General features: G+C 48.7%; 1 protein-coding gene across 3 annotated transcripts in view; it reads left to right on the plus strand.

Moving 5' to 3' along the window:
• The window catches only part of LOC125113579 (zinc finger MYM-type protein 2), a 64,889-nt gene extending 45,476 nt beyond the window's left edge, over nucleotides 1-19,413 (plus strand). For all 3 annotated transcript variants that reach the window (XM_047756391.1, XM_047756392.1, XM_047756393.1), the window contains 13 exons: nucleotides 785-950; nucleotides 1,546-1,580; nucleotides 3,315-3,444; nucleotides 4,435-4,550; nucleotides 5,093-5,249; nucleotides 6,749-6,874; nucleotides 8,560-8,654; nucleotides 10,043-10,208; nucleotides 11,039-11,190; nucleotides 15,308-15,422; nucleotides 16,345-16,596; nucleotides 16,861-16,981; nucleotides 18,766-19,413. In XM_047756391.1, coding sequence (XP_047612347.1) covers nucleotides 785-950; nucleotides 1,546-1,580; nucleotides 3,315-3,444; nucleotides 4,435-4,550; nucleotides 5,093-5,249; nucleotides 6,749-6,874; nucleotides 8,560-8,654; nucleotides 10,043-10,208; nucleotides 11,039-11,190; nucleotides 15,308-15,422; nucleotides 16,345-16,596; nucleotides 16,861-16,981; nucleotides 18,766-18,958 — 1,824 coding nt within the window. In that variant the 3' untranslated portion in view covers nucleotides 18,959-19,413. The remainder of the gene's footprint in view (nucleotides 1-784; nucleotides 951-1,545; nucleotides 1,581-3,314; nucleotides 3,445-4,434; nucleotides 4,551-5,092; nucleotides 5,250-6,748; nucleotides 6,875-8,559; nucleotides 8,655-10,042; nucleotides 10,209-11,038; nucleotides 11,191-15,307; nucleotides 15,423-16,344; nucleotides 16,597-16,860; nucleotides 16,982-18,765) is intronic.
• Nucleotides 19,414-22,371: the final 2,958 nt, after the last annotated feature.

Raw genomic sequence — 22,371 nt, forward strand, 5'->3', positions numbered from 1 at the left:
CGGGATCCCCTGTTGCTGTGGCTCTGGCGTAGGCTGGTGGCTACAGCTCCGACTCGACCCCTAGCCTGGAAACCTCCATATGCCGTGGGAGCTGCCCTAGAAAAGGCAAATTACAAACAAACAAACAAAAGAATTATCCCAGTCTGTATACTTGTATAAATCAGTCTATTTTGAGCTCAGTTGAACCTGGGAAATCTGTTCACTAATCAGAGATTTTCTGTATCGTGTGATTGTCAGGAGGCTCGGACCCGTATGTGGTTACGGCTCTCGAAGTTAGATTATTAAGATACAGTGCACCAATTTGGTCAACCAGTGTTCGCTTTTTTCGTTTCCTTTGTAAGGCTAGTCTTTGACTTCTGGTAAGTTTAGAGAGGGACTTTTATAATTAGGTAAATTACTACTTTTTAAAATTTTGGAGATTTTACTGTATGCTTATGAGTTATAATTTTATTTTTGTATCAGACACTGTTTTATTACATTGGCAATAACCACTGAAATTTTTAGAAATCTTTAAAAAATACATGTCTGGGAGTTCCCTTCATGGCTCAGCGGAGACGAATATGACTAGTATCCATGAGGATGCAGGTTCGATCCCAGGCCTCGCTCAGTGGGTTCACAGTGTGGCATTGCCGTGAGCTGTGGTGTGGGTCGCAGCTAAAGCTCCGATTTGATCCCTAGCCTGTGGCCCTCCATGTGCAGGGTGTGGCCCCGAAAAGACAAAAAAGAAAAAATGTCTGACACAAACCTTACTGGGCATGTCTGATACTTTCCTGTTTTCGTGAAGGCTGCGAGGTGTGACTGCTGTAAATCGCAGGGCACACTCAGGGAGCGCGTGCAGTGGCGGGGAGAGATGAAGCATTTCTGTGACCAGCACTGCTTGTTACGCTTCTATTGTCAGCAAAACGAGCCCAACATGACCACGCAGAAAGGACCTGAAAACCTGCATTATGGTACGTGGCCGCTTGGGTAGCAGCTTGTTAGTCGAGGCAATGCTGATGATTACGTGGGTTTTCTTGGGTGGTTTAGCAGCAGCGCGGCATTTCCCTGGGTGGGGGCGCCCGCTGTGATGTCTCTGTAGACGGGTGGCATTTTGTTCTGTTCGCGCGTCAATATCTAATGCTAGTTGAGAAAGCAGAGTCCAGTGGGGGTAGAGAGAGGCTGAACGGAATCACAACAACGGTTGTTACAGGTTCATCCGCCTGTCATCTGTCATCTGCAGTTTTAAGTGAAAACCGCTTTTAGCATGTGCTGGGGGTAGAGGTACGAGAAACAGCAAAAACCCTCTAAAGTTGTGACTTATTTAAGCGTTAAATCTAAGGACATAGTATTGCCCCAAAGCAGTGTATGCTTTCTGAGGGAACAAAATGGGAAAAGAGTTAACTTGTGTTACTTGGCTCTGTATTCCAGCTCTCAGGTTGCGTATTTTGTACTTGAAATAACGTAAAATATTTTCTTTATTTCAAAAATCAGTAAGTTGAACAAGTAATATGAATTTAGAAAATTCTAAAGATGGTAACACTTATCTCATTTAAAATTTTTTTGTAGATCAGGGCTGTCAGACATCCCGAACCAAAACGACAGTAAGTGTTGCTTAAGTGAAGTGCTACATGCTGACATCTGTGATGTGGGGACAAGACACAACGCGTCCAATTTCCTCTGATAGTGGCACTATGAGAGTTTCACTTCCCTCTGTGGCGATAAGTGAAGTCCTCATGTTCAGCTGAATTTCCTAGTATAAACCAGTTTCTTGAGTAGCCGCTCAGGAGGATAAAGGCTCTTACCCACACTGGCTTGAGTGGAGGCGCCCACAGCAGCCGCGTCTTTACGTTTGGCGTGGTTGGCTTTGATGCACAGGCTCGCCAGGACCACTGATGTGCAGAGCTGTGCGTGTTGGCTGAACGCTCGGAGGGACCGGGGGACCCTGGGAGGTGAGGGGCAGGGTGAGGGCCAGGCCAGGGGATCGGGGGGGACAGGGGTTTCCTTTTGGTGGAATACATCAAATTCCATTTTTATGTCAGCATTGAAAGAGAAGGAGCCACACGCTGCCACACCTTGAGCAGAGCCTGCCCTCCTGGCAGAACCGCCCAGTGGGGACCCCGTCCTTTACTAGATCCCAGACGTCTGGGCTGGGTTTGTCCTGGTAAGAAAGTTACTGTCTGGCTCCTAGTTCGGGCTGCACTTGGAATCACCTGGGGAGTTTTCAGAACCTTCAGATGTGTTTTTGAAAAGTTTTTCAGGTGACTTTAATATGAAGCCACAGTTTAGGGTCACTGGTATGGGCGAAAGATTGGTGTTTATTATTCTGTTCATTTCTTGGTTGTGGTATTAGTAGTTGGACAGAACCCTAGGAAAGTAAGAGTGCTGTTCCCTCTCTTTCCTTGTCTGTCTTGCCTTGTTGGATGTTGTTTGCTTTTGAAGGCCGCAGCTGAGCCATATGGAGGTTCCCAGGCTGGGGGTCTCATGAGAGCAACAGCTGCCAGCCTGTGCCATAGCCACAGCAATGCCAGATCCAAGGTGCGCCTGTGACCTACACCACTGCTCACGGCAACGCTGCATCCTTAACCCACTGAGTGAGGCCGGGGATCGAGCCCACAGCCTCATGGTTCCTAGTTGGATTGGTTTCTGCTGAGCCACGATGGGAACTCCTGTTGGGTGTGTTTTTAAGTCGGACACTTGGGCAGTATCCAGCTGAGTGATTCTCAGACGAGGCCCTTTGATCCACACTGAGCACTGAGAGGGAATCACCCCGTTTGTCATTGTCACACGGCTGGCAGGGGCTCCCAGCTTCAGCTCAAAGCTCTTGACCAAACTTCAGGACAGCCCTTCTGCCAGAACACAGTTAAAAGCTTGCTGAGACCCCCTCCTACGAGGGAAGGGGCTTAGTGCTGTGCTGATCCCTGGAATAGGAGCACATCAATCTTCCAGACGAAGGCCGTGGCAGACAGTGAAAAGAGCACAGACGGAATCCGTGCTTCCACTTCTGCGTGTTCCTCACGCTGGGCTGAGACATCCGTTAACACCAGAAAGTGACGAAAATCAGAAGCGAGGCGTTCCCGTTGTGGCTCAGTGAGTGGTTAACGAACCCGTCTAGCAGCCGTGATGACGCGGGTTCAATCCCTGGCCTTGCTCGGTGGGTTAAGGATCAGCATCACCGTGAGCTGTGGTGTAGGTTGCGGACGAGGCTCGGATCCAGTGTGGCTGTGGCTGTGGCTGTGGGGTGACCTTTGGTCTGGGAACCTCCATATGCCGGGGTGCGGCCTTGAGAAGACAAAAAATTCGAGGCGAAAATAAAATGTCTCTTTGCTTCTCCGCAGGGCTCCGCGCCGCCCCCCTCTCCGACCCCCGGCAAAGAGATGAAGAACAAAGCAGTTCTGTGCAAACCGCTGACGATGACGAAGGCGACGTACTGCAAACCTCACATGCAGAGCAAGTCTTGTCAGACAGGTGCCGACGCGTCAGCACTTTCAGGGCTGCCCTGCGCCCGCCCGCCCGCCCGAGATCCCGTCTGGGCTCACAGCACAGGCGACAGAGCAGATCGATATGGGCACTTTGTCACATTCTGTTGATTTTGCTGGTCTAGTTTTAGACGTGCCTTGAGAATACAGCATATCATTTAAAAGCGTTAATGAAGATCTGGCTCTAATAAAGGCCTACAATACAAGTTACGTCACCAGAGATAAAATGGTGCCTCAAAAGTTACCGTTTGGGGAGTTCCCATCGTGGCTCAGTGGTTAATGAATCTGACTAGGAACCATGAGGTTGCAGGTTCGAACCCTGGCCTTGCTCAGTGGATCAAGGATCCGGCATTGCCGTGAGCTGTGGTGTAGGTCGCAGACGCAGCTCGGATCTGGCGTTGCTGTGGCTCTGGCGTAGACCGGCAGGTGCAGCTCCGATTAGACCCCTAGCCTGGGAACCTCCGTATGTCGCGGGAGGTCCCCAGTGGCTCAGCAGGTTAGGGATCAGTCACGGTCACTGCTGTGGCCCGGGTTTGATCCCTGGCCCGGGAACTTCTGTTTCACGCCTTGCGTGCAGCCAAAGAAAGAACATGTCCTTGAGCCCCAAACCCGCTATAGTTGGCGTGCTTCCTGGGAGAAACTGCCCCCGGTGCGGGCCGTTTCCACACCTAGACTCATTCCATGTCAGAAGGAGATGAATTCATTCCAATAAATACTTTCCTCAGATTTCAGTGGCAGCTGTATTCTAGTTGTTTGACCTTTCTGTGGGGGTTTCTCTTGGCAAAGTCGCGCTTCTGCTTGTGCTCTGTGTAAGTTACAACAGCCGCTTCCTTCAGTTTAGCTGTTTTAAACCGAATCTTGTGGGAACTGGGACCTTCTTTTCGGAAGGTCCGGTGGGGCTTGAGGTGGTTCTTTGTAACGAGATGCTGTAAGACTGGGCAGCAGCGTGACCGCTGCCCTTGGGCGTTTGTGCTTTCAGATGAAGGCTGGAGGCCGGAGCGGGTCCCGGTGCCCATCCCCGTGCCCGTGTACATCCCGGTGCCCATGCACATGTACAGCCAGAGCGTCCCCGTGCCCACCACCGTCCCCGTGCCTGTGAGTCAGCCTCACGCCCTCCTTCCCCAGGGCCCTCCTTCCCCAGGGCTGCCTTGCGCGGGGGAGCTGTGCGGGGGCGCTGCCACCACAGTCGCGGCCTTGGTTCAGCGGGAGCATGCGCCTGGGGGGGGTCTGCACCCGGGGTGGGGGGTGTCTGCGCCTGGGGGGGTCTGCAGGGGCGCCTCGTGCTTGCAGGTCGTTGCTCCTCCTTGAGCGTGAAGCTCGGCCGCTGTCTGTGTCTGCTCTGCACACGTGGTATCTCTCGTCTCGGCTCAGGTAGCAGGAAAGCTGTGTGAGCCCGAGCCTTAGAACTGGGACACGGAGCAGATGGCGCAGCATGTCACCTGCGGTCCCTGGGACACTGTGGTCTCAGGGCCCTGGGGTGCAGGTTTTTACTCTGAGAGTAGTTGCTTGTGTTTCGGGCCTTCTTTGTGACGGTGGACGCCTTAGTTTTGCCCTGTGATCTCCGCGGCGTTCTTAACCACAGCAGGAGGCCGCGTGTCAGGGTCTTGATCGCTCACAGCAGGGCTTTGGTTGAGCAGGTGCCAGTTCCCGTTTTCCTGCCGGCCCCCTTGGACAGCAGCGAGAGGATCCCTGCCATGGTGGAGGAGCTGAAAAGCAAAGTTTCTTCAGATGCTCTGGACGCCGAGCTGCTCAGCATGACGACGGTGATGCCGGAGGAGGAGCCGAAGGCAGAGGGTGAGTGTCCGGGCCGCCTGGGAGCCATGCGCCGGCCCCGTCTCGGGGCAGCCCGACGGCAGCAGAGGTGGAGTTGAGGCTGAGACCCACAGCCCATCCGGCGGGTGCAGCAGGAATTTGCCCAGTCCTGTGGTGGTTGTTAACAGGATCTGAGTTGGAAAATCAGCTCGAAATCATTCTGAGCTTTGAGCTCAGACACAAAGCTAACTTGTTTGCAGTAGGCTTTTATTTATTTTTTTTTAATTTTATTGTTTTTGTCTTTTTGTTATTTCTTGGGCCACTCCCGAGGCATATGGTGGTTCCCAGGCCAGGGGTCGACTCGGAGCTGTAGCCGCCGGCCTACGCCACAGCAATGCCAGATCCGAGCTGCACCTGCGACCTACACCACAGCTCACGGCAATGCTGGATCCTTGACCCACTGAGCAAGGGCAGGGACCGTACCCACAACCTCATGGTTCCTGGTCGGGTTCGTTGACCACTGGGCCACGACGGGAACTCCTGCAGTAGGCTTTTCTAATGACCGGAGCTCTTACTTTATAATTTTGTTTTACTGATTTAGACTGTAAGTAAGTTGCATTACCCAACCCAGGGATGCTGCCCACCTCGGTCAGGGCAGCGCTTGCAGGATGGTGGGTGTGTTGAGGGCAGTTCTGTCCGAGAAAGTTTCTTCGCCCTGGGTCCTCTGGGGATGCCCAGAACCTGGCCGATGTGAGCGTCCCCGTCCGTTCTCCCCGGCATTGTGTGTCCTTGCGACAACGTTGGGGAAGGACTTTGTTAGGAAGTGTGAAGTTCATTTAGTGGGTTGCAGCCCGTGTTTTCAGTTTAAAAAAGAAATGGAAGGGGGGAAAAAAAATGTCAGCATGCGTCCCTGTTTGTCTGTGTTTCCCACCCCCAGCCTGAACTCGATAAACTGCCTTTCTCGCTGGGTTGTAGTCCAGAAACGTTTAAAGCAGTTGTTGAAAGCATTGGAAGGCAGCTGTAAATGAACATAGACCGAACGAAGTGCAAGACGTCGGTCACAACTCAGAAAGGTTTTGGTTTTTTTTTTTTGGCTTTTAGGGCCACACCTGCAGCATTGGGACGTTCCCAGGCTAGGCATTGATTGCAAACTGCAGCTGCCGCCCTCCACCACAGCCACAGCTTCAGCCACAGCAGCGCGGGATCTGGGAATTTTGAAAATTGAAGTTAGGCACCCTCATGAGGTTGCTTTTAGATATACTCTACAGAGTTGTTTTATTATTAGCGTGTGCGTATTAGCTTTGCAGAGAGGGAAAGCCGAAACCTGCAGGGTTAACAGTATTTTCTGGATTCATGATTATCTAATAATTATCAAGTTTATGGTGTCTCACATTTCATGGTAGTCACATGCTTTTTCCTTTTGGGACATATTAATGTAAGCATTCTTGTTTTGCATTTGCAATTAAAATGTCTTCTGCCGGATTAAGCATAGGTTCTGTGGCAGTTTTGCTTTGATTTCTAATGTTATGGCTTGTTGACAGGCCTTATGATGGAAACAGACCTAACTGCTTCAGATCTGCTGAAGACCTCCGACCCAGAGGCGCAGCCCGGCATGCCTGACGTCCCGTACGAACCGGATTTGGACATTGAAATAGACTTTCCCAGAGGTATTCGATGCTCTTTTATTCCTTCACTGTGAGTAGCAGTTCTGGAGTCATAGCTGTGGTTACCGTCCTTAACTATCGCAGTTTGTGTCACTGCCTTTACTGGTAGTATGTGTCTTGTCCTTTTTTTGCCCAAATAAACCTCAGCAGCTTACTTCCGAAATGAAGCATATGATTGAATTGTAGGAACTTAAAAAGAAACTTTCTTTTTTTTCTTTTACAGCCGCACCTGCGGCATATGGAAGTTCCCAGGCCAGGCATTGAATCTAGCTTCGACTAGATTAGCCAAGGGTATTGGGCAGCGGATCAAAGCCTCACTTTCTCAGTGATCCAGTCCGCTACAGTTGGGTTCTTAACCCACCACCCACAGTGCCACAGTGGGAACTCCAAAAAGAAATTTTTGTAAATTAATTCGCTATAGAAACTTTTTTTTGGTCTTTTCTAGGGCCTTACCCGTGGCATATGGAGGTTCCCAGGCTAGGGGTCTAATCAGAGCGGTAGCCACCGACCTACAGCAGAGCCACAACAATGTGGGATCTGAGCCACATCTCTGTGACCTACGCCACAGCTCACGGCAACGCTGGATCTTTAACCCACTGAGAGAGGCCGGGGATCAAACCTGCATCCTCATGGATCCTACTTGGGTTCGTTAATTGCTGAGCCATGAAGGGAACTCTCAAAAATTTAAAGTATTGACAGGTTTTTTTTTTTTTTTTTTTTTGTCTTTTTGCCATTTCTTGGGCCACTTCCCACGGCATATGGGGGTTCTCAGGCTGGGGGTCGAATTGGAGCTGTAGCTGCCGGCCTACGCCAGAGCCACAGCAAAGCAGGATCTGAGCCGCGTCTGCAACCTACACCACAGCTCACGGCAACACCAGATCCTTAATCCACTGAGCAAGGGCAGGGATTGAACCCGAAACCTCATGGTCCCTAGTCGGATTCGTTAACCACTGAGGCACGACGGGAACTCCCAACAGTATTTTTTCTTAAAATGTTTTTGAAGTTAAAAAGAGGGAAATGATTTTCAGGTCTTTTGTGGTAAAAAATGTGTTCTATTTTTCATTATTAATCTACTGATGGCTTAAAGCATATTGAATAGGATGTAATGCATTTTATTTTAGAAAAGATTTAATAGATTGAAACAGATTTGTGGAGTTCCCATCGTGGCGCGGCAGAAACGAATCCGACTGGGAACCATGAGGTTTCGGGTTCGATCCCTGGCCTTGCTCAGTGTGCTAAGGATCCGGCATTGCCGTGAGCTGTGGTTTAGGTGGCAGATGTGGCTCAGATCTGGCGTGGCTGTGGCTGTGGTATAGGCTGGCAGCTACGGCTCTCATTAGACCCCCAGCCTGGGAACCTCCACGTGCCGGGGGTGTGGTCCTCAAAAGACAAGGGAAAAAAAAAAAAAAAGAAACAGATTTGTACTGAGATCATTTAGATCTTATAATTCAATTTTAGGTAATTTTTCTGTCACACATTTCATTGAAATTCTATGTTGATACCCTTTGTACATGTGTTTTTAGAACTCACAGACCGTGGTGGGTTCAGACAGTTGTTTGTGCCCAGCACAGGCCACCCCTGCACACGTGCTTGTCCACGGGCAGGGGTTGGCGCCTTGCTGGCTGTGTTTCTGTAACCTGAGCCTGTGCTATGACATTTGTAATAAAAGTACTTTTGATTTGATTCAGCTGCGGAGGAGCTTGATATGGAAAATGAGTTTTTATTACCCCCTGTTTTTGGAGAAGAATATGAAGAACAGCCTAGACCTCGATCCAAGAAAAAGGTAAGCTGTGCAGTGGTTTTCCTGCGTCCCCGCCGTGTCTCTGTAACAGCAGCTCGGCGAACATGAGCTGCACCTGTGCCTGAGACTGTGGAAAGGCACTTTGTTTCCCAAAATTAAAAAGACTTTAAGAGATAAGGTTTTTATAACTTCATTTCTAAATAGTAAAAATACCTCTCATATTTAGCTATACCTTCAAAGAATAAGAGTGAACATTACTGCAGCTTAATTTTTATTCTAAATTTTATCTTGTTGAAAGGTTGCTTAAAGAAGTAAATTTAGTTCTTTGACAAGAATTGAGACTGTTTTCTAGGGAGTGGTTTTTCCCACTGTTATTTCTGATGAGGTTGAGATTTGAGTTGGTTCCACGTGGGCTCTGGGCATCCCAGGGTGTGGGAAGACGTGTGGGCAGTTCAGTCCTCACAGGCCCCAGTCATGTGGAGGCTCCCAGGCTGGGGGTCGACTCGGAGCTGCAGCTGCCGGCCTGCACCACAGCCACAGCCACGCCAGATCTGAGCCCTGTCTGCGACCTACACCACAGCTCACGGCAACGCCGGATCCTTAACCCACTGAGGGAGGCCAGGGATCGAACCTGCGTCCTCATACACACTAGTGGGATTCGTTTCCGCTGAGCCACAGGGGGAGCTCCAGGGAGTCCCAGTCTTAATGCATCAGTGGTTATTGTTGTTCTAAACATTTTATCAACTTCTCTACTTGGATTTCCAACATGAACCAAGATTCACTTAAAAGAATGACTTGTACAAATTTCTCCAAAGAAGAAAGAAAAATATTGAAAAAGGGGGGAGTGCCTGTGATAGAACAAAATTGGAATCTTCTCTCCACATAGAAAAAGAAATCCAAAGTGTGTCAAAGACCTAAATGTCAGAACTGAAATAATCAAACCCTTGCTTTGGTTGAGGCATAGTTTCCTAGATATGACAACAAAAGCACAGGAACAAAAGGGAAGACAGGGGATCTGGACTGCATCCCAAATTTCACAGTTTTGTGGAGTAAACGGTGCCGTCAGGGAGGTGGGAAGGAGCTTCCTTGGCTGTGAGCTGGTGTCTCTCTCGCACGGTGGGATTTAGATTCTCTCTCCGGTTTTCAGTTTTCCTGTGTTTGCCGTCTGTTTTGCTCATCCTCGGTGCCCCTCAGCTCACACGGGGGTTGCTGTGGTTTTGTTGAGCAGGGCAGCTGAGGCGGGAGGGCGGCCCTCCCGAGGAGAACCTCAGGTCACGCTGCAGGGCCGGTTCGCGGGGTCAGGGCTACCGCGCAGCTCTAGTCGTCCACGTGTCTCTCTCTGTTTGGCATTGTTAGGAAATGACTTGCGTTAAGTCAGGAAGTAATAGGCTTAAGAAAAGGAAGGCTTGACAGTGGTGTTTTACTGCTAGGGAGCCAAGAGGAAAGCTCTGTCAGGATACCAGTCTCACGACGATAGTTCTGACAATTCGGAATGCAGCTTTCCATTCAAGTACTCGTACGGCGTGAATGCATGGAAGCACTGGGTCAGAACGAGGCAGCTTGAAGAGCTCCTGGTGTTGGATGAGCTGAAGTCTCGTGAGTGTTCTGATTTAGCTTCCTGTGTCCTTTTTGTTTTGTTCTGTTTTGTTTTTTTGCTTTTTAGGGCTGCACCTACGGCATACAGAAGTTCAAACCTCTACACAAGGCTAGGGGTTGAATCAGAGCTACAGCTGCCAGCCTATCCCACAGCCACAGCAACACAGGATCCTAGCTGTGTCTGTGGCCTACACCACAGCTTATGGCAATGCGGACGCACTGAGTGAGGCCAGGGCTCGAACCCTCATCCTCAGGGATAGTAGTCAGATTCATTTCTGCTGTGCCACAACGGGAACTCCCCATGTACTATTTAAAATCAAGATTTGAGTTCTTTATTGATATATTTATTGTCTTTTTATCATTTTATCTTTTTTTTTTTTCCTTTAGGGCCACACTCATGGCATATGGAGGTTCCCAGGCCAGGGGTCTAATTGGAGCTGTAGCCACTGGCCTACACCACAGCCACAGCAACACAGGATCCGAGCTGCGTCTGTGACCTACACCACAGCTCACGGCAATGCCGGATCCTTAACCCACTGAGCAAGGGCAGGGACTGAACCCGCAACCTCATGGTTCCTAGTCGGATTCGTTTCTGCTGTCCCACGACAGGAACGCCCAAGATTTTTGTTATTAATTGCTTCTAATTTTAAAATACATGAATTGGCTCAAAACATTTTACATTTAAATATAGCCATTACTTTAAATTTAGCTATTACTTTAAATTAGCTATTGCTTTTTAAATTCTTATGTAGAATAGAATGGTTTCAGGTAGTTTCTTAATCTTAAGAAAGTGAATAGTGACAATAGTTTTGAATTTTATTTCTTTTTAGCTAAATCAGTGAAGTTAAAAGAGGATCTGCTTTGTCACAGCTCCGCGGAGCTGAACTGTGGATTGGCCCACTTTGTCAGGGAGGTGCGGAGGCCGAACGGAGAGAGTTACGCACCCGACAGCGTCTATTATCTCTGCCTTGGCATCCAGGAGGTCAGTAATTTCATGGTGACTTGGGAATGTAAAGCTGTTGAGAAAGGTTGTTGTGCTGCTTCTTAGAGACAAAAATGTTTTGTTTTAAAAATATTAAGAGTGGGAGTTCCCACTGTGGCACAGTGTGTTAAGAATCTGAATGCAGCAGCTTGGGTCATTGTGGAGGCTCGGAATTGATCTTCAGCCCGGCACATTGGGTTAAGGGATCTGGTGTTGCCGCAGCTGCGGTTCAGATTCGATCCCTGGCCCAGGAACTAATGTATGCTTCAGGTGAGGCCATGGGGGAAAAAAAAAATTAAGAGTAGCTATATGGCACGTAAGGATTTATTGGCTTACCAAGAAAGACAATAGTAATTTAATCTATTCAAAAATACTAGATTATTATAAATGATTTTATAACTGCTTTGTATATATGTATGCTATAATGTGTTACATTCCTAAAAATCTTTTAAGTTCTCCAAAATCAAAATGAACTTAAGTGAGAAACTTAAGTTCGAAAATCAGGCATCTTTTGTAACAGGACTAACAAAGCTGTATATTGATTACCGTATATATATGCGATAATCATACTTACTAAAAGCATAGTTGCTTTACAGTGTGCAGATTTCTGCTGTAGAGCCAAGTGACTCCGTCATACAGCCATGCCTGCACTCTGCTTTAAACACTCCCTTCCGGCATGGTCTGTCCCAGGAGCCTGTCCATGCTGTACAGCGGGACTTTGGTGTCTACCCATCCTGTAAATAACAGCTTGACTCTACTAACCCCAAACTCCCCATCCACCCCACTCCCTCCCCCTCCGCTTTGGCAACCACAAGTCTATTCTCTCTGTGAGTCTGTCTCTGTTTGGTAGGTAGGTTCATCTGTGCCATATATATATATTTTTTGTCTTTTTAGGGCTGTACCCTTGGCATATGGAGGGTCCCAGGCTAGGGGTCTAATCAGAGCGGTAGCTGTTGGCCTGCTCCTCAGCCACGACAGTGCAGGATCTGAGCCTCATCTGTAGCCTGCATCACATTTCACAGCAATGCCAGATCCCTAACCCATGGAGTGAGGCCAGGGATCAAAGCTGCATCCTCATGGATGCTAGTCAGATTTATTTCTGCTGGCCCATGATGGGAACTCCCCATCTGTGCCATATTTTAGATTGCACATATAAGTGATATCATATGGTATTTGTCTTCGTCTTTCTGACTTGCTTCACTCAGCATGAGAGTCTATAGTTCCGTCCATGTTGCTGCAAATGCCATTATTTCCTTCTTTTTGTGGCTGTGTAGTATTCCACCATCCTGCATTCCTTGATGGTCTGCTTAGAGTTCCTTCATCTTCTCCCCAGGGTGAAACATGAGGAGGTTTGCACCTTTTTTACACTCACATGCTTTTTTCTTGGAGGTGGGCAGCTAAAAGCTAGAATATTACCACTGAACCACCAATTGTGCAGAACTACTGACTTTTAGCTAAATTAACAGAGGGTTATTTTACATTGCTTTTAAAGAAGCTTTATGCAAATAGTATTTAAAAAAGCAATTTTAGATACTTTCTTCCCCTTTTTTGGTCACTCAGCAGCATACGAAGTGCCCGGGCCCAGGATCGAATCCGAGCTGCAGTTGCAACCTAGGCCTCAGCTGTGGCAATGGCAGATCCTTAACGTGCTGCCGCGGGCCCAGGAGGGAGCCTGCGTCCCTGCCACTGCGGACACCCCTCGGATCCCGTTGCACCTGCTTGGGCACACCTGTGAATTTAGATCCTTAGGAGTAGAATCTCTTAAATATGATTTATTGAAGGTGTGCTGCTCATCTTCCCTCTGACAGTGGGAGCCATTAGATCAGAGCGGATGATGGCACTGGTCTGGCTTTGGTTAGTGTTCACGTGGTACGTACTCCTCAACCTCTTATTTTCACTCACCGTGTCTCTGTGTGTAAAGTAGATGCCTTATAGGGAGCATATCGTTGGGCCTTGGTTTTTATTTTATTTTATTTTATTTTTTTTAAATTATTATTTTTTTTTGTCTTTTGTCTTTTTGTTGTTGTTGTCTTTTTGCTATTTCTTGGGCCGCTCCCGCGGCATATGGAGATTCCCAGGCTAGGGGTCGAATCGGAGCCGTAGCCACCAGCCTACACCAGAGCCACAGCAACACAGGATCCGAGCCATGTCTGCAACCTACACCACAGCTCACGGCAACGCCGGATCGCCAACCCACTGAGCAAGGGCAGGGACCGAACCCGCAACCTCATGGTTCCTAGTCGGATTCGTTCACCACTGCGCCACGACGGGAACTCCTAGACTAACACAATTTAAAAAAGTAAAGAACCAGCTAGTAAGCATTGTGGGCTCTGTAGGCCGCGTGTGTCTGCAAGGTAGCCGCTGGGCCTGTGTTTCAGGAGAACTTCTTTTCCTGAAATAGGCAGTGGGCCTGGTGTGGCTGCAGACCCTGGTTTAGACCTTTTACATCTCATGTCGTTCCTGCGATCATTGGATTCAAAATGCTGCTTCTGTGCCCTTGTTAAACTGTCTTTCCCTCTTATCTGCGGGGGAAATTAAAATGCACTGTCGGCAGAGGCCTGTGACTGTGGCCTCGCAAATCTTCCCGCACAACCTTGACGCCTCGTGCCCGTTAGCAGAGCACTTACTCCGCTGGGGCTGTAACTTTCGGGTCTGAGGTGTGCCCAGCAGGCGTGTCCTCCTCCTGCGTCCCGGTGTCAGGACGGCAGGTGCGCTCTCAGGGCGGCTCCCCGCGACCTCGGCGCCGCGTCACTCCTTTGCTCCCCCAGCCCCGGACGGGCGCCTTTTCCTTAAAGGAAGCAGTTGGGTCCCCTCTCCCGCGCACCAGAACCGCCGGCCCAGCTCCTCTGGTGCTTGGGGGCCGTTACTAAGTAGGACAAGCGTCGCCTGGGCACCCGTCCCGCGACACCTCGGCCGCCAGGGGACTCGGGGGAGGGACACGCAGGATGAGGGCGGGCCCGCGGCAGCGCCGGCCTCGCGAGATTTCATCACCTGCTGAGCCGCGCGTGCCGCGGACGTGGAATTTGCCTCTGCGACCTCTCCCGGGACGGAGGGCTTTGGACCTCAGTTGACTCCGTGTCACTGAACTTCAAAGAGCAAAACCGTGGGTAGGGGGGCCCTGTGTCTGTTCTTGGTGGTGGTTTTTTTTTTTTTTTTTTTTTTTTTTTTGCTTTTTAGGGCCACACCCCCGGCATATGGAGGTTCCCAGGCTAGGGGGTCCAACGGGAGCTGCAGCTGCCACCCTGCACCACAGGCACAGCACCACCAGATCCGAGCCGCGTCTGCCGCCTGCACCACAGCTCACGGCAACGCCGGATCCTTCACCCACTGAGCGAGGCCAGGGATCGAACCTGTGTCCTCGTGGATATGATGAGTCAGATTTGTTTACGCTGAGGCAGGATGGGAACTCCAGGTTTTTGTTTTTGTTTTTTCAAAGTTTTCTTTTGATGACATATTTATCGCCACCATTAGTTTATTGTTTATGCCTCTTAAATTTTTTTAAGTTTATTTATACAGTACACTTCCGGTGAATCATCAGCCACCTTCAAACACTCTTTGTGTCCTCACCCATGATCCCCTCACACAACGTGAGCCCAGTTCCCTCCTCTTCTTTGTGCTGTGCTATTGTCATATTGAACACGTTCTCCTGTTTCTGCCATCGGAGATGGACTTGGCAAACTTTGCTGTTCGCACCATTCTGACAGCCTCCCTGTTGAGGTTTGTCGTCATAAGTTACAGGATTCATAAATGTCCACTGACCCAGGGAGGGTGGAGCCCAGAGAGGAATCCGGGGAGGAAGCATCGTCCGCAGGCTGCCGGGAGGGCCGTCTCACCCCAGCCTCGGTTTCTGCAGACCAGATGCGCCGGTTTCTCTGACAGACCGAAGATTCTCACCCAGGTCTTTCTTGTCAGATCTTGGGTGTCGACTCCAGCTTGGAGTTTTTAAGCAGCAGATGAATTGGTAATGTCTAGATATGTAGGTGAAGGCAGTAGTCTCATATTTTATTAGCACACTCATGAAGACAAAGACATAGGACATTTGTTTATTTTTTCCGTAGGAAATACAGCAGATAACTGGTATATAGGTAGCTGATTTTGCCTCAACATTTTTTTGTAGTACTTGTGTGGTAGTAATCGGAAAGACAACATATTTATTGATCCTGGATACCAGACATTCGAGCAAGAATTGAATAAAATACTCCGAAGTTGGCAACCAAGCATTCTTCCAGACGGTAATGCTCCTTTATTTTTTTAATTATTTATTTATTTTTTATTTATTTACTTAATTTACTTTTTGTCTTTTTGCCATTTCTTGGGCCGCTCCCGCAGCATATGGAGGTGCCCAGGCTAGGGGTCGAATCGGAGCTGTAGCCACCGGCCTACACCATGGCCACAGCAACGCAGGATCCGAGCCGCGTCTGCGACCTACACCACAGCTCACGGCAATGCTGGATTCTTAACCCACTGAGCAAGGGCAGGGACTGAACCTGCAACCTCATGGTTCCTAGTCGCATTCGTTAACCACTGTGCCATGATGGGAACTCCAAGGTAATGCTCCTTTAAATATAATGTCCCTGAGTTGCTCCTGGAATTGTTCTGTTTTCACAGAAAGTGTACTAAAAATAATAGGAAACAATTTCGATTAGCGTGTACTTACTCACGGATGCATCTGCTCACCCTTTTTTGAGTTAGAAGTGAAAGGGGTTGAGAGTCAGTGTTTACGAAGAACTTTGTCGCAGGATCACCCGTTTTCTCTACAGTGAAAACCCGGGTGTTTCCTTTTCGAGCCTCCGCTTCTCTGAGAAACCCTGTTGAAGAGGATGACGGAAGCTCGTTTGGGAGTGGAAATCTGGGTGGTTTTCTGTTGTTGCTGCTGTTTTTGAGGACTTCTCCAGGCTCACATTCGGTCTGACCGTGTCTGCTGGTCCTCTGGCCGGCGAGGCGCAGCCCGGGTTCCTGAGCTGGTCCTTGCCCAGGGGCTCGTGGAGTGGTGGGTCGTGGTTCCCAGCCCTGTGTTGCCGCAGGGCTGTGTAGGAGGTTCTGCCGTTCGTCCCAGGTGACCTGGAGCGCGTGGAGGATCGGCGTGGGTTTGTTCTTGAGCTGCTTAGTGGAAAACGGCTTCATTCTACTGCTTTGCAAATACTTCTGTTGAAGGGTCGATATTTTCCCGCGTTGAAGAAGACTATCTCTGGAGGATACAGCAGCTGGGCTCGCACTCGCCAGTGGCTCTTCTCAACACCCTCTTCTACTTCAACACTAAGTATTTTGGCCTGAAGACCGTGGAACAACACCTACGCCTTTCCTTCGGCACCGTGTGTAGGCGTTGGAAAAAAAACCCTCTAACGATGGAGAGTAAAGCGTGTCTCCGGTACCAGGCGTCTTCTTTGTGTGGAGCAGATAACGAAGGTAGCGTGACAGGTTCTCATTCTGGGGTTGTTGGCGGGAGGAGCCACTCCTTGCCTGTCTAAGGACCACCTGGGTCCCTTGTTCAGGACTGTCGTCGTCATCAAATGAGACAGCTGGGGCCTCGAGATGAGGCCCTACCGGAGTCCGTGCCTGGCGCTCTGACGGAGCCGGGCCTGTGCTTTGGCGCGAGAGGCTGGGAGTGCGTAGCGTCGTCTTTCTTCAATATCGGCCTTAGAATGTCTTTTGTAATTTTTATTTCTTCAGATAAAATTACTACTGGAAAAAGAAAACATGAAGATGATGAGCCAGTGTTTGAACAAATTGAAAATACAGCCAATCCTTCCAGATGTCCTGTGAAAATGTTTGAGTGCTACCTGTCTAAGAGGTAAGTGTCACTGAGGTTTGATGGATTGATTGATTCTTGGTGGTAAGAGTATGAGTTGGTTCCCTTGAATTTATCACTCCCAGGAGGTGATTTTTTTCCCCGAGCCTCTGTTTTAAGATTTCTCTTTTATCCAAGTCCATTCAATTGTAATGTTTTTAGTCCTATTATAAAATACCAGCTTAGAGTTCCCATTTTAAGATTCAAACATATGGTGAAAAATCTCTCTCTAGTAATGAAATCACTGCCATTGTAGAGGGTCAGACAATAAGTATTTTAGGCTTTTTTGGGCCTTGGAATCTCTAGTGCAGCCAGCTCTGCATGGCAGGCCGTGGGCAGCGCCGTCCTGGGCTGAGGAAGTGCCTGGGACCGAGGCTGACCAGCAGCCCGGGAGAGAGGGCGGGGAGGGAGTGAGGTCTGAGTTCTGACAGGCGGCCTCTGCTCTGCACCAGCCGCTGCTTCCCCCAGTCTGATAGCAGCAGGCGCTGAAAAACTGTCAACCACTGAAATCCTTAGAGCGCGTAAGACGTTTTATTTTATTTATTTTTTGTCATTTCTTTGGGCCGCTCCTGCGGCATATGGAGGTTCCCAGGCTAGGGGTCGAATCGGAGCTGTAGCCACCGGCCTACACCAGAGCCACAGCAACGCGGGATCCGAGCCGTGTCTGCAACCTACACCACAACTCACGGCAATGCTGGATCCTTAACCCACTAAGCAAGGCCAGGGATCGAACCCGCAACCTCATGGTTCCTAGTCGGATTCGTTAACCACTGCGCCACGACGGGAACTCCCGTAAGACGTTTTATAATGCTCATTACTTTAAGTATGCACGCTCTAATTTTTAAAAGGTAAACTTGAACTCAGTATATTTTCTTATGTAAACAGCTTTAAACATTTTTATACATCGTCCCCAGGTTAGCTCTCAAGAACCGTAAAAAAACAGTCATGTCACCCGTGGGATGATTAATTTTAAAGACGGAGTATTTCTGGTGAGGTTTGGGTGCCCTTGGCGGCTGCGCAGTGAGTGGCAGTCACTCTTTGTTGGTTGGAAATTCCTGTCTCAGTATCATCTTGTTGCTTTAAAAATTAAAGTTTCTGGAGTTCCCTTCGTGGCTCGTGATTAACGAACCCAACTAGGAACCATGAGGATGTGGGTTCGATCCCTGGCCTCACTCAGTGGGTTAATTAAGGATCCTGTGTTGCTGTGGCTGTGGTGTAGGCCGGCAGCTGTAGCTCAGATTGGACCCCTAGCCCGGGAATCTCCATATGCCCTGGGTTCGCCCTCCCTGCCCCCCCCCAAAATTAAGTTTCTTTTGTATAATGCTGTGAATTAAGTATTTTTATTTTATGTGCTACCATATTTCATCAATTCTAAGGTAGATTTTTCACAGTTTACATTCTCTCTGAACCTGGAATGCGTGTTACAATTGATGCATCTTGAATTGTAATTGGCAGTGCTTTGCCTATTTTACGGCAATATTACCATAATGATTACAAATAATGTTTCTATTGATGGTGTTTGGATTCAGTGAAATACAGAATTTAGATTACGGTGGGACATTTCAGGTTTCAGCTCCAAAAAAACCAAATTGTGGGGAAATAATCTTTTATTGTAAAAGCTAACGTGCAGAATATCTCAGGTGGAAAGTTTTCATGTAGGCACAGAGGCATGTCGGCAGTCCATGCAACGTGCTTGCTGGTAGCAGAATTCTTCCTGAAAGGAGAAAAGGGCGTTGTGGGGAGCTGGTACACGTGTTGTGAAAGTGACTTTCTCCTTTCTCCTCAAGTCCACAGAATCTTAATCAGAGGACGGATGTGTTTTATTTGCAACCCGAATGCTCTAGTTCTGCAGAAAGCCCTGTCTGGTACACGTCTGCTTCACTGGACCGAAACACCTTGGAAAATATGCTTGTACGGGTTCTTTTAGTCAAAGATATTTATGATAAAGACAATTATGAACTGGATGAAGACACAGACTGAAAAGGAACGTTTCAGAAGCAGTCGGGATAAAACAGCATTAGATAGTCATGCTGCTAGGTCTTTTACTATGGAAAACATTTCAAGTTTACTCCTGTTTTGCGTTTTGTAGCAGTGCACCCGTTCTGGGTCCCGTGTAAATAATCTGTGAGTGAAGGTTGCCATTATTCTATGTAGTGGTTTTAGGATACTTACAAATACATTCAGATTCTTTTTTTTATTCTTATTTATTTGATTAGGTATGTTTGTAACTTTTTACATGACCGAATATGAATGCGAACGTGCCATGTATAGTTTCCCGTCGCAGGAGCCTCCGTGCTGCCCAGCTCTGCTGTTGCCGAGCCGCCTGGCACGGGCGCTTCTGGGTTCTGACCAGATGGTTGTGTGTGGGGAGCAGCTACTAAAAGTTTAGAACTTGCAGTGTCTTTCAGAATTTTTAAAATAAACTGTAAACTAATGGGCTGGGTTTTTTGCTTTGTTTTCTGGGGGGTTTTGTTTGTTTTCGCTTTAGTTCCCGAAGCCTTTCGAGGTGGTGTAGAGAGATCCGACCTCGTGCCGAAAAGAGGCGAGCGAGTGCGGGGGGCGTCGCGGGCTGTGCGGGGAGAGAGCGTCCGGGCCCCTCTTGCAGCCGCAGTGTCCTTTGCTCCCTTGCGGCTTTCTGTGTCTCCCAGACAGCAGTAATTACATACGTGTATGTGGGTACACACCCGCACACACAGATGCACATAAAGAATGCTGTTGAGAACGTGATCGCGGAGGCACTTGCTTTCTAAAAACGTCTAATGGAAATTCTGTTCTCTGTGTTGAGCTCGCGTCTCCCAAATGCCCTTCAGTTTTGACAGCCGACTTGGCTCTTCCTGGCAAGGGTGCAGAGCATGTTGCAACACCCAGGTAGCACCCTAAGCGCCACCAGTTTTCTGAGACTTCTTGTCCTGACGCACGCCGCTCCTGAGACAGTTGGTAGAGAAGGCGAGCTGGTGTGGAGGAGAAGGTGGCCTGTGTCGCTGTGAGGCCACCAGCGTGGTGCCTCTGACGTCCCACGCGCCCAGAGGACGGAGGCAGAGGCTGACGGGTGTCGTGTTCGATGCCGGATGGCGTGGCTTTGAGTTGTGAGTACTCCTCGCTGAAGACTGCAGCAGAGCCCTTGCCGCTCTGCAGCGAGATCTGTCCCTTCAGACCTTTTCGTTGAGAACAAGGAAGTTTACGTAAAATGGCACCTTCCGAAGACAGCGCTCGCTGCGCTTCCCCTGAGGAGGACTTGCGATTGACCTGATGGAGCACGTGGCTGACCGAGGGGTCTTGTCTCCGGGTCCTGCGTCCCCACCGTGTGGGTCGTTGTTAAAACTGTCGGGGAGCTGGGGCTGTTCGCCAGCGGGTGCGGCGGTGCCGGACCGTCCCCGAGGTCGTGCCCTCTTCCTCGGGGACATGTCCGCTCAGTCACGCTGCGGAAAACCTCACAAGTGTCATCACTGTCTGTTGAAGCAATAATTGTGAAAGATACGGGGGCGTAAGTGACTTTATCATGTTCCAACTTGTTCTCTAAGTTTGAGTAACGCTTCTGTCCCTTAATTGATTTTTCTGTTTGTTGGTTTGCCAGTCAGACCGACAGCCGCGAATCTGCCACGGATTCGATAGGCCGGTCCTCGTTTAATGTCGTGGGTAATGTCTTTACAGTGCGTCGGACAGAAGGCTCCTCATCCTTTCCTGTCCCGGACTGCGGAGTGAAGCACGGTTCCTATAAACACATGTTGTTGATCCCAAGGTGGTTAATGGGAATCGCTTTCCTTCCTCCAGTTGGTGCTGCATTCTGTCCAGAGCAGCGACACCGCCCCAGAGGTCACTCAATGTATCTTTTACCAAATACCACACGTTTCTGCCGGGGTCCCCCTGTTAATGGCACCTTGTTTTGCTGTTTCCATTTTCTTGTACATTTCGGCTTTTCTAAACAAATGTTTATATAGTTTTGATACTGATACAATCAAGGATTTCGATTTCGAGCTCTTGTCTTTGTCCTAATTGCAAACCAAGGATGAGTTAACTTGAATCTCAGGGAAAAAAGGAGAAAATAATACTATTTTATGAGAAATTGTTTGTTCTGTGAAACGTCCTTCGTCTAGAATACATTTCGTTGGTTCCTGGACCCCTTAGTTTGTGTGGTCGTAGCCAACTGACGGGGAAGGGACGGCAGCGTGATCGTTTCTCTGCTTCTGAGTGATTTCCGATGACAGCAGCCTGTAAATGTGACTGAATTGCCTTTAGATGTCGATTGGAGATGCTCTCTTTTTCTGTCCCAAGAGGATTTTGCCATTTAAAACGACGGAAACGTTTTCACCCATATTGAGAAAAGTGAATTTCCCGTGCACAACTGAACTTTCATTCACATATATTTTTTTTTAGACTTTTAACTGTATTAGGCAATGTAAGACATTAAAGGATTTTTCTAGGCAAGAAGCTCAACTCTTTTTTTGGCCATAAAAATACTTTTTGTGTCGTGGTAGTTCATGTTTTTCTCTACGACATGGAGGTGTGACCAGTGCGTTGAGCGCACCGGGGCAGGAAGAGGGTGCGTGTTGTGCTAGGCATTCCGACTTTGCCAGCCTGTTCTGATGGAATTTCCCGTTGTCCTGGCCGATGGTGGCTTCGGGGTGGGGGGACGTGTTGAGGCACGGTGTTAAGGACTGTGTACTGGAAAAGCCACGAGGTGGCAGCTCTCTCGTTTGTGCTGCAGTGCGGGCCCATTGGGTCTGAGATCGTCACTGTCTTGCAACCTCAAATCACTATAAACACGTACAGTTTTGCTTTGCCAGTTATTTCCAGGATGTGTTGTTACGCGCCTGTCGTTTATGTTCTCAGCTGACGTTGACTGTAGGATCTCGTCCCCCTCGAACGACACACTCGTGAAAGTGTACGTGCAGATGTTTTCACAGAATAAGTTTCTTTAACTACATTACGGTACTTTTGGATTTCCCCCCCTCACGAGCCCCTTACTCATTTTTGGAGAAGGTCCTTGGATTTTAGTCACTCCATTCTTCTGTCCTCTTAGGAATAGACGATTGTCAATGCTGTTTTCCAGGGTTAAGTACTTTTATTCTTTCTGGGTGTATCATGCTTGAAAACGATGCTACTTAAAAACTTACAAGTTCATGCCCAGAACAGGTTAATTCAGTCAGTCTGGGGCTGAGAGTAGACAGATGTAAATTGTGTCTCAATCTGTCCTTTTTCCTTCTCTCTTAGAAGGCTGATGTTGGCGCACGTAAGGTGCTGTGATTCCCCACCTTAAAGTGACCTGCAGGAGAGAACGCCGTTCTGAACATCTGGATGGATGATATCTGAATTCATGACTGAGTTAAACAATCCACAATTTTAGGCCTTGTCAGAAAAAAGAGCCAAAGAGAAGCTAAGATCTAAGCAGTACA

Source organism: Phacochoerus africanus, chromosome 13 (assembly GCF_016906955.1).
Source record: "Phacochoerus africanus isolate WHEZ1 chromosome 13, ROS_Pafr_v1, whole genome shotgun sequence".
Lineage (NCBI taxonomy): Eukaryota > Metazoa > Chordata > Mammalia > Artiodactyla > Suidae > Phacochoerus > Phacochoerus africanus.